This window comes from Megalobrama amblycephala, linkage group LG15 (genome assembly GCF_018812025.1).
Source record: "Megalobrama amblycephala isolate DHTTF-2021 linkage group LG15, ASM1881202v1, whole genome shotgun sequence".
NCBI lineage: Eukaryota > Metazoa > Chordata > Actinopteri > Cypriniformes > Xenocyprididae > Megalobrama > Megalobrama amblycephala.
Window position 1 is genome coordinate 6,963,247 of NC_063058.1, and position 11,662 is coordinate 6,974,908.

Here is an 11,662-nt window from a genome sequence, read left to right on the forward strand (position 1 = left end):
TTAGGAAGCATGGTGTTAGTTTTCACTGTTACACTGATGATACTCAGCTCTATATTTCTTCACGCCCTGACGAAACTTACCAATTCACAAAATTAACGGAATGCATAGCTGATATAGCTGATGACCAGTAATTTCCTACTACTAAATTCAGAAAAAAAACAGAGATTCTAATTTTTGGACCAAAAACTTCTTCACGTAATAACCTAGAATACTGTCTAACACTTGATGGCTGCTCTGTTAAGTCTTCGTCATCAGTTAGGAACCTGGGTGTGCTCTTTGATATCAATCTTTCATTTGAAGGCCATGTTTCTAGCATCTGTAAAACCACATTCTTCCATCTTAAAAATATATCTAAACTACGACATATGCTCTCAATGAAAAATGCAGAACAGTTAGTTCATGCGTTCATGACCTCAAGGCTAGATTACTGTAACACTCTACTGGGTGGTTGTTCTGCTCGCCTGATAAATAAACTACAGCTCGTACAACATGCAGCAGCTAGAGTTCTTTCTAGAACTAGGAAGTATGACCATATTAGCCCAGTTCTGTCAACACTGCACTGGCTTCCTGTTAAACATCGTATAGATTTTAAAATCTTGCTAATTACTTACAAAGCACTAAATGGTTTAGCTCCCCAGTACCTGAGAGAGCTCTTAAAGCATTATAGTCCTTCACGTCTATTGCGATCTCAGAATTCATGGCAGCTGACAATACCTAGAATATCAAAATCAACCGCAATCTTCCTAGCATTGTTCGGGAAGCAGACACACTCTGTCAGTTTAAATCTAGACTAAAAACACATCTCTTTAACCTGGCATACACATAACATATTATCAATTTATATTTTCAAATCCATTAAAAGATGCATAAATTAGGTCAGTCGGAACCGGGAACACTTCCTATAACACCAGATGTACTCGTTACATCAGAAGAAGAATGGCATCTACGCTAATATTAGTCTTTCTGTTTATCCCGAGGTTTACCGTAGTCAACTGGATCCAGGCCGTATCCAGGTGAGACCGAGGACCGTCGCCTCGACATGACCACAACGCAGCCCTGAAGTAACAGCAGAGATCGAGTCGACTAAATTATCCATTGTGAAGGCCTCATCGGCATGACAACCAGTGGCACAACTCCTCAACAAACCGTCCATACTGGCGTGATGAATACGATCTTCAACTGGATGGAACTGAAATAAATACTTTGAATGTTGTGATTCTATCGGACTTATGATAGCAACCTGAAGCGTAACAAAGCACTGTTCACCAGAGAACTGGCCCCCAGACTAAGCCTGGTTTCTCCCAAGGTTCTTTTCTCCATTTTAACACCTATTTGCCACCTGTTTGCCACCTGATGTCACCTGTTGGAGTTTGGGTTCCTTGCCGCTGTCGCCTTTGGCTTGCTTAGTTGGGGACACTTGACATTTAACTTGACATTTGATATTCAACAATGCTTTGATCTGCCTGCATTGACTCTATTCTTTTAGAGCTGCTGTGTAGCCAAAATTATATACCAGTTATCAATGTAAAGCTGCTTTGACACAATTTGCATTGTAAAAACTGCTATATAAATAAAGGTGACTTGACTTGACTTGACTTGACTTTATTTCCAGATTCAATCATGGGCCTGTTCTTATGTACTAGAGCACGTACGCACATGTGCACTCTTCAAAAATGGTGCTTTAAATCTCTTGACAAACTAAAATATGTAAATGACATTTGTATATATTCAAAATAAAAGATATACATTGTACTTAATGTCAACTTATTTTGCTCAAGATAACGATTTATCGTGTCCACATGCACCCTGGAAAACATGCACCCCAGGGCTGGGTTTCCCGATAACGATATATCTTAGCTCTTAAGAGCGGTCTCTATGCTTGCCGCAATATTCCAGGCTGAGGCACTGACAAAATGGCTCAGAAAAAAAAAAGAAAAAATATATACCTTTCAGAGAATGTTCTTTTAATCACTGGTGTCTGAGAACAGATTTATTCTCAAATGTTCTTTATACAGAATAACAGTAGTACTATTGTACAGTAGAACATACTTCTCTTTTTAACGATTAATCACACAATTTTTCTTCCATGTTTTAATTTTAACAGTAAACCTCTGTTGTGCAGCACTTTGTTTGCCAAAAATTTAACAGAATTGTTAAAAACATTTTTCAATTACAGTTTAAAAGATAATTTGTTGTAAAAAATAAATGTTTTATGCCTTCATTTCATAACCACCTTTTTGATAATATATTTGTATTAAAACCTAAAAATATACATTTCATAGGGGCCTTTTATTGCAAACATTTTAATAAATTAATAAGTTGTTAAAGGTTTATGAATTCAACTTATTAGACATGCTTCAACCGTTAAATTGGAGAGAAAAAATAAAACAAATTCCATATGGCCCTAAAAATGTAACTTTTAATAGATTGTTGATAAATTGTGTATAATTTCAATTAATTAGTCATGCTTTTTGATTACAAGATTACAAGCTGTAGCAAACATATGCTTTATCCTGTTATAATTATGAGGGGGTCCTAAGAAAAATTTCTCCCCTCTACGGCATCCCTGGCTCCACAGGATGCATACCCTATTTATTTCAAAGGTTACTTGTTGAGGTGTGAAGCATATCTAAGGATGTGTTGTTCTCAGAAATCAGTAGACTTGAATCATAAACCAGGAACTTTACAAGTTTTGACTGGAATGGCTATGGTACTAATGCAGGATTTAGTGCTTCCAAAGAGATAACTGAAGCAGCTGTTCGGCTTTTTTATCGCTAAATGACCTGCTTAGTTTCCTTCTGTCAGATATATACCACATTGATATCTTTTATATTGGTCTATAATCTAAGAATGTGTATGGTGTTTGTAACTGATGAAAAAACAACCTCTCAGATAAGCCATTTATTGGCAAGGTTATCATGGGTTTTTTCATAAATCAGCCACTTAATACACTTTAGACATCAAGGGCACAAAACCCATTATCTGGCAACATAGATTACCAATGAATCAGCATTTATACAACTGGATTTTTGCCTCAGACCCTTAGGTGATAACTAACTTATGGCTTTCTTTCTGTGAAAAACATACAATACAAAACTGTGGAGTCCAAAACAACATTGACAACATTGGAATCGTCTGACTTTATTGTGTGAAAAGAAAAAATAATAATAATAACATGATGGGGAGTGAATTATGACAAATTTTACATGATTTGTTTATTGTTCAGGAATATCTACAGGTTGTCCCTTGATAATTATCTAGTCCGGATCCTAGTCTATCAGATTCCCAAGAAAGACAATCTCTCTCTTGTCATATTTGCCAGTAAAGCGCACAAGGAAGTCTTTGTTCTTTATGTTCTTGTTTACAGTTAAAGTTCTGTAATATCTATTTACTTTAGTTAATTATAAATCATCAGTTGACAAGAAAAGGATGTAAATAAGCATAATTTCCTTAAGCCACTTTAGACACCAAGAACAACAAAAAACTGTTACTTTACTACTAGCTCATGGAAATGGTAAGTTAATACGCTGTCTTGTACAAATAATAGAAAAAAGACAGTTTAATCACTATGTTTGCTTTTAGTAAACATTCTTCACACAAAACATTGAACCAAACACATTACCATTTCAGGTTTGCAAGTTTTCAGAGTGTTTTTAATCATGAAAAACTGTTCTACTAGTTTGCAGACAGTATGCTTCTTTTTTATTAGGCTCCACTTTTAACTATTCTTGTGTAAGACTGCCCTTGTTTTATAGACACACACATCAAAAACATCTTACTTGTTAATATATTTCTTCATATGCCATATATGGTACGGTTTGACCTCTGTACTATTATTGGATGCCCAGGACATCCTGGATGTTATTACTTGATCTTGTGAGTATAAATATGATCCACCTTCCTTACTAAACTTGACAAATGTTATGGTACCACATTGGCTTTATGTCTGCTTGATCATTCTCCTGAGATATCTAGCATTTCTGCTGCTGCCACACATCACAGGGGTTGAGGCACCTGTTTCCAACTGAAGGCTTCAGATACTCTACCTAAAAAAACAATCTAACAGATCTGGGGGCTTGTCCGGGATATTCATAAGAAACACTGGACAGAAAATCATCCTTTCTTACAAAAATGTTTTTTGGGATCCTTCTCAGTCTCGGACTGAGTTTATGGTTCTGTGATGCTAAATCAAGTAAGTGTAATTATCTGATTTGATTGACACTAATTTCTCTTAACCCTCTTCATTTAGGTGTCACACTTGAAATGTAACTTTTCTTTCTTCAGGAAAACCAATGTAATATATTTTTGTTCAATAATATTTTTTGATTATTATTTAAAATTTGGAGGGTATTTTATGATACTATGCAATATTTATACAATTTTTATTAGCTATTCTTCCCCATTGAAAATAATTCACAATTTTTTTTTTCTAATATATTTTGAAATTTTTCAATTGAATCAGTATTACATGTTAAAATAGAGACAAGGCATTTAAATGATTAGTTCACTTTCAAATTAAAATTTCTTGATAATTTACTCTCCCCCATGTCATCCAAGATGTCCATATCTTTCTTTCTTCAGTCGAAAAGAAATTAAGGTTTTTGATGAAAACATTCAAGGATTTTTTCTCCATATAGTGGACTTCAATGGCCTCCAAACGGTTGAAGGTCAAAATTAGTTTCAGTGCAGCTTCAAAGCATTCTACACGATCCCAGGTGAGAAATAAGGGTCTTATCTAGATAAAGCATCACTCATTTTCTAAAAAAAATAAAAATAAAATGTTATACATTTTAACCATAAATGCTCATCTTGAACTAGCTCTCTTCTTCTTCTCTATTTGAATTCCAGCAGTGTAGATGCTGCTAAGTGTATTACTGCCCTCCACAGGTCAAAATTTGTCATATACAATATGCTTGTGCAAGAATATAACAATTAGTTCAGACTTTGACCTGTGGAGGGCAGTAATACACTTAAAAGTGTCTACACTGCTGGAATTCTAATAGAGAAGAAGAAAACTAGTTCAAGATGAGCATTTATGGTTAAAACGTATATAATTTTTTTTTTTTTTTTTTAGAAAATGAGCGATGGTTTCTCTAGACCCTTATTCCTCGTCTGGTATCATTTAAAGCCTTTTGAAGCTGCACTGAAACTGTCATTTTGACCTTCAACCGTCTGGAGGCCATTGAAGTCCACTATAAGGAGAATAATCCTGGAATGTTTTCATCAAAAACCTTAATTTCTTTTCGACTGACGAAAGATGGACATGAACATCTTGGATGACATGGGGGTGAGTAAATTATCAGGAAAAGTTTATTTGAAAGTGAACTAATCCTTTAAAATCCATTTTTTAAGGTAGATTAGTGCCATCTGGTGGGAGTAAAAAATGAAATACTTGCATAATGCCATGGTGTAACCACTAGATTCCTATAAAGTTCTATATAAAGTGGCTTATAAATTCTCTAGTGGTTTATAGACATAAACACTTATTTTTATTAAGTTATGGATTTGGATTTATACTAAGACATTTTCAGACTATTTTTTGTTAAGTTTTTTTTTTTTTTCTTTTCTCCCAAATATTGATTTAAAGGTTTAGTTTTTGCATTCATTTTACTACAGTCAAACCTGAACACAGAGGAGGACATTTTGTTACACAAAACATCAAAATTCAATAAAAATGTACAAAACTGAACAGGTATCGCAGCTTAATAAATCTAGGTCTGATCTGATTTCAACCTCTTATTTGAGTAATTTGGCTCAATTGTACCATATTGTTACAGCCACACCAGTTCATTTGTGTGTATAATAGTGTGTGTGTGTGTGTGTGTGTGTGTGTGTGTGTGTGTGTGTGTGTGTGTGTGTGTGAGTGAGTGGGTGTGTCTGTTTTGTACTCTTATGTAACCTCTTCTTTGCTGTTCATTTTTTTTACTGCTTTGTGGCAGTCATTTTTGACTGAGAAGGAGCCAAGTGTGGCTTTTTTTCAACCCTTTCTGAATCATGTCCATGATTTTTTTGTTCACATAGCTAATGCAACAAAAGTCACCAAGAGTCATCCCATTCCAATGAAGCAAAAAAAAATAATAAAAAATTTCAAAACATGAAATTTTTCAGTCATTTTTGACCAAAGGGGACCAGAGGGTTAAGAAAGTCATCATATTTTTTTAATCACAATATATTTCACTACGTGACTCACATTTTCTGACTCACACTACAGCAAAATTTTACTCTTTTTTTGATCTTTCTACAGTGGGAGCTATGTATGTAATACAAGAAACAGAAGCACCATGTATTAATATCAGTGATACCAACAGCAACCATGAGCTTGAAAAACTTCTGGACAGAATTAAATATGTTGCTCGAAGCTGCAAAGAAATTCTTGACAAATATCAAGTTTATGAGGGTATGGTATTTTTGAATTTATTTTTGTTATCTTAAGCAACAACTCAATTTAGGTCACTCAGCAATGCTTTTGTTAATGCAGATGGACTGTACTATCTGATCTCACCAAGAGGGGTCCTTTACCAGACGTTTTGTGATATGACCACTGCGGGTGGCGGCTGGACGCTGGTGGCTAGTGTTCATGAAAATAACATGTATGGAAAGTGTACTGTTGGTGATCGCTGGTCTAGTGAGCAGGGCAGCAACGCAAACCGGCCTGATGGTGAAGGAACATGGGCAAACAGAGTCACATTTGGAACTGCAGATGCTGCTACAAGTGATGATTATAAGGTAATTTCTTATTACATTCAACAATTAAAACATGTTTATCTACAAAATGAATGAACAGTCTGTTTTCTTTCTGTCATAGAATCCTGGATACTTTGAAATTGCGGCACAGGATGTGTCTGTGTGGCATGTTCCTAATAATATGGTGATGGAACACTGGAGCACTGCCTCCATCCTGAGATACCACACTGAAAATCGCTTCTTAACTCTACACGGAGGAAACCTTCTCAATTTATTCAAGGTCAGACAAACTTTGACAGCAGTTTTGAGTTTTAAATATTCAAATAAAATATAGGCTAAAGGCAAAAGACTACAATTTTGTAAATAATAATAATAATAATTCTTATGTTAATTTTCCCAGAAATTCCCTGTGAGGTTTGGAATCGGGACTTGCAACATTGATAATGGACCTGCTATTCCAATAGTGTATGATACTGGAAATCTGGATTCTACTAAAAAACTGTATGGACCTTATTCAAGAGGTACAGCAATTCCTCTTGGGCCAATATTTTTCAAATATTTTTAAAGAAAGTAGCTGCATCGACTGACATAAAATCTGTGTATTATTCAGTGATGGTGTAGGCCAGTGCTATCTCACGACCAATTTGAATGTATTTTATGAGGTGGCTAATTCGTACGAATTTGTACGACGTCACTTGTACGAACTCATACGATTTGTCTAAACCCTAGTGATGGGTAGGTTTAGGGGCCGGGTTGGGGTAGGTCATTCGTACAAATTCATACAAATTATCCACCTCGTAAAATATGTACGAATTGCTGTGAGATCAGGTTGTGTAGGCCTATTATTTACAAATCATCATCATGTTGAGATCCAATCACTTTAATGAATGAATGAATGAATGAATGCTGTGTGCATGGACCTATCATGACAGACCATCATCAATTATGTTTTTTTCAGCAATATTTGAGCCTGGATTCATCACATTCAGAGTCTTCAATACTGAAAAGGCAGCCATGGCACTTTGTTCAGGCGTTAAACCAACCGGTTGTCACACTGAACATGTGAGCTAAACAAATATTGTGGATTATTTACAACAATGTTCATAAACAGCATTGGTGAAGTGCTGCTGATCACTTTAGTGTATAAATGAAGAGGAAATTCATTTACAGTAATACAATTACAACAGAAGTAATAAATCAACTGTAATGTTATATGATGAAATATGTATGTTTTGTTGTTATTAATGTACTCATATTTTTGCAGTTCTGTATTGGTGGAGGTGGACACTTTCCTGAGGCGGTCCCTAGACAGTGCGGGGACTTTACAAGTTTTGACTGGGATGGCTATGGTACTAATACAGGATGGAGTGCTTCCAAAGAGATAACTGAAGCTGCTGTACTTCTTTTTTATCGCTGACAAACTAAAATGACCTGCTTCCTTTCCTTCTGCACATTGATTAATATCTATATGCTACATAATAATTTGCTCAAACATATTTCTTTACAATATATACTGTATATTTTATATTGGTCCATAATCTAAAAATGAGTATGGTGTTTGTAACTGATGAAAAAAAAAAAAAAAAAGGAAAAAAAACCCTGTCGGATTAGCCATTTATTGGCAGGCTTCTTTTAGTGCATACCTAACTTACTTTTAACCTCTCAATGTTCATGTTTTTTTCCAACTGTTCACAAATGGAAACAAATGTATAATGTTCAAATAAAACCAATGAGTTGCCAATTCTGTTCAAACAATGGATTCAAAACTTACTTTAGTTTCATAGTTTATAAGTTACACTGAAAATATTCCATGAACATATTCCATAACACGTTTGGTTACGTTCTGTTTTTCTAATAAAGCCTGTTATTACTATTTTGCCTTCATCAAGTTCCTGTTAAACCACACTTGGCCGAGTTGTGACAGCATCCCTGAGTACAATACATTTGAAATTATAAGGATGCTTCATAGCATTAAACACTCAACATCTTTTGTTGTTAAGTGAAAGTATTTTTCAGTATTTTTAAAATACAAAAATACAGTAGTTTATTTGATACATGGTGTGGCTGCTGTATTTTGTAGTTTATTTTGATATACTTAAAATTAAGGTATTTGGTAATTTATAAAAACATTTTGTAACATTTTGTACCACATCTACTTTATTTGCATATTTACTTTCGAGTTGAAAATATTGTAAAACTACGCCTATACAGTAACATCTTTCATTTGCTGCCCCCCCACCCCCTTCCATGCCCATGCCCCTGCCCCCTGCCTGACGACACTTCTTATTTGTTCTGCATTTTCATTTACTTTAATTCATTTTATCCAAATCGACTTGAGGAATACAACCAGCGATTTATCCTAAGGAGGCATTTAACACAAGAAGTGCTAGCATTACAAAGTTTCAAACATCGTTCAGAATAGTACAAGCATTTTTGCAAATTATTCCTGGCACAATGAAGCTTTCTGAAGCGGTACATCAAGCTCGAAACAAATTATAGTCAAATCTTTTCTGCCATCTGGTGGTTAATAAGGAGATGAAGCGTGGTGTCCTGTTTCAGCAGCAGGTTTTGGGTCTGATTCTTCAAGGTGTCTTCTTGACTGCACGGAAGCCATAACATTTATTATTAAAGCTATTATTTTAATATATAATTTTGTTGTTATTTATGAGCTTGTTTTTGTGTTGTATTGTGTTTATGAACTGACAAATTGTCCTGGCTGTTCAGAATTTTAAAGCAAATTTATCATGATGATTGTGTACAGATTCGAAACAACTCGATTATGATTATAATTAGCCTATCTGCTCATTGAATTGATAATGCAAACATTAATGCGTTAAACTAAAAAAAAATCGGCTGGTGAGTTTTTCTGGGGTTAAACTTTTAAGCAAGAGATTAGGAATAATAGTGTTTATTATTAGAATTATATTTCAGTTATATTGAAATATATTATATTTAGCAGTAATGGACATAGCCTGTATGCATTCTGTGGAAAATGCACAAGCAAATGAATCGCATCGCAATTCAGTCCAGCTAGTAGTTTTTGTTGCATTCGGAAAGAAATGCCAGCACTGTTTGTGACAATGGTTTTTGAACTAGGTTCAACATTTCTAACTTAAAACAATTGTGGACATGTAAAAGGTTATACAAATGACATGGTCTTTTTAAATGGGGCATAAATTCAACATTTGGATCCAGTCCTTTTACTACAAAAACACAAACAAACATAAAAACTAAAATAATAATAATAATAAAAATATAACAGTTAAACATACATAGTGAGATATTTGTGTTTGATTCACTAAAAAGAACACACTCATAAGAGTCATTCATTCGGGACTAAACTGGTGGGGCAATCTGTTTGCATGGTAGAGTTGTGGTGTTGTGTGGTGGTGCAAAATTGGGTTTGCCTTATGCCTTATTTATTTTTGTAGGCCACTCGGCCATTACCTTTTTCTCCTGTTTTTGGATAGACAAGGAGTGAGGTTATATTGTTGTATTTTGGTTCCTTCATTTTGATGCACATGGAAGTTAGTTTCTTTAATGGGAAGTTAGAGTGTTCTTTGTTTGTTTTGGCATTTGCTCATCCCTGAAAATTTGCTTCTGTTTCTTTTGTTTATTTATTTTTTTGTTATATTGTTTGTACTCTCAAACTGCTACCACACTAAAAGATTGATCAAAAGATCAACTTCATAAATAAAAATGACGGCCATTCATTGTTGTGTCATTTATGTTGCAGACCTGACCTAGACCAGGCCGTAACAGTCTCACGGAAGGCAATCGTAACAATAAAATATATCTTTTATTGGATACAATACAAAGCATTTAATGCAAAATGAAACAAAATAAAACTTAAATCAGCTTAAGCTCTATAACCTTGCTTTATCCAGCAATATTGGAGATGCTGTTAAGCACCCCTTGTTAGGGTATCAGATGTTCTTCTACACTTAATGCAAGCAGCATCTGAGGAGGCCTTTTACTCCTCAGACTTTTATACTACTTCTTGGGGAAATCCAAATTCATATTAGGCTACTGGTCAATTGATCAATGCTTGGTATGATCCAATCTTCCTGTTGTAGGCATTCTGTATCTCTTGCTTATTAATCCGAATGTCCTTCCTCTGTCGCCTACACTGTTGTCTTCAAGCATTCTTCCTCTTCTTCACTGAAGTCACTGAAGCTTGAAGTTGCAACATGCTCTTGTAGCGAGGGGTAACAGGGAGTAATTCAATTACACTAAAAATACCAAAACTGTCAAGAAAAATGTATTAATGCTGACTACGCAACCCCTTTAAAATAAGGGGAACTGAATACTGATAGTATCAGACACACAGGTTCGTTACCATGAAGGGCCGAGACAATAGGTATCAATATACAAAATGTTTATTAAACTCACAATGATCAAATAAAACACTTAAAAGACCAGACAGAAATATAGCTGGAATGAGGTAAACGACCACAGCTGAGTACAGCGGTAACTGGAGGCTTACCTGTAGCAGGGTAGGCTAGCTGTAAAGTGATTATTCCTAAACCACACACGTGCACGCACAAAGTGAAGTGAATAATCACAACCGGCAATCCACACTCTGTCTCTGTGCTCCAAACACCACCATCAAGTTACTGGAACAGCTAGCCTCCCGAATCAGGGGCCTAAAACACCACAAGAAACAAACAGTTAATCAAATACTAACAAAATTATACTAAAGCCTGATATAAAAGACAAATCATCAAAAATACACAAATTATCAAACATTATCCAAATTATCAAGAATACACAATATTCAACGTAATTGACAATAGACACTTGATAGAAAAATAAGTACAAAACAAATATGGAAAATAATCAAAATAATTAAATCAATAAAGAACAACATACAATGGCACAACCAAACAGGACTAAATACACAGACTATAAAGAAACTACACTCCTAAACCCACAGAATCACATGCCAGCAGGCTTACATGCAACCGGTGATTTTTAT

General features: G+C 34.9%; 1 protein-coding gene across 1 annotated transcript; it reads left to right on the plus strand.

The window, feature by feature from the left end:
* Positions 1-3,939: 3,939 nt before the first annotated feature.
* On the plus strand, positions 3,940-8,542 carry LOC125247115 (intelectin-like). The gene is made up of 7 exons (XM_048158319.1): positions 3,940-4,192; positions 6,245-6,397; positions 6,479-6,726; positions 6,806-6,964; positions 7,085-7,205; positions 7,643-7,746; positions 7,949-8,542. The coding sequence occupies exons 1-7, from the start codon at positions 4,132-4,134 to the stop codon at positions 8,099-8,101; spliced, it is 999 nt and encodes a 332-aa protein (XP_048014276.1). The 5' UTR covers positions 3,940-4,131; the 3' UTR covers positions 8,102-8,542.
* The last annotated feature ends 3,120 nt before the right edge of the window (positions 8,543-11,662 follow it).

What these genes read in the sequence shown, in the direction of transcription:
- LOC125247115 (XM_048158319.1), top strand. Translation starts at nt 4,132, where the DNA reads ATGTTTTTTGGGATCCTTCTCAGTCTCGGACTGAGTTTATGGTTCTGT. An exon ending in CAAATATCAAGTTTATGAGG is followed by an intron (nt 6,398 to 6,478) that starts GTATGGTATTTT and finishes TTGTTAATGCAG; the next exon opens with ATGGACTGTACTATCTGATC. An exon ending in ACCTTCTCAATTTATTCAAG is followed by an intron (nt 6,965 to 7,084) that starts GTCAGACAAACT and finishes TAATTTTCCCAG; the next exon opens with AAATTCCCTGTGAGGTTTGG.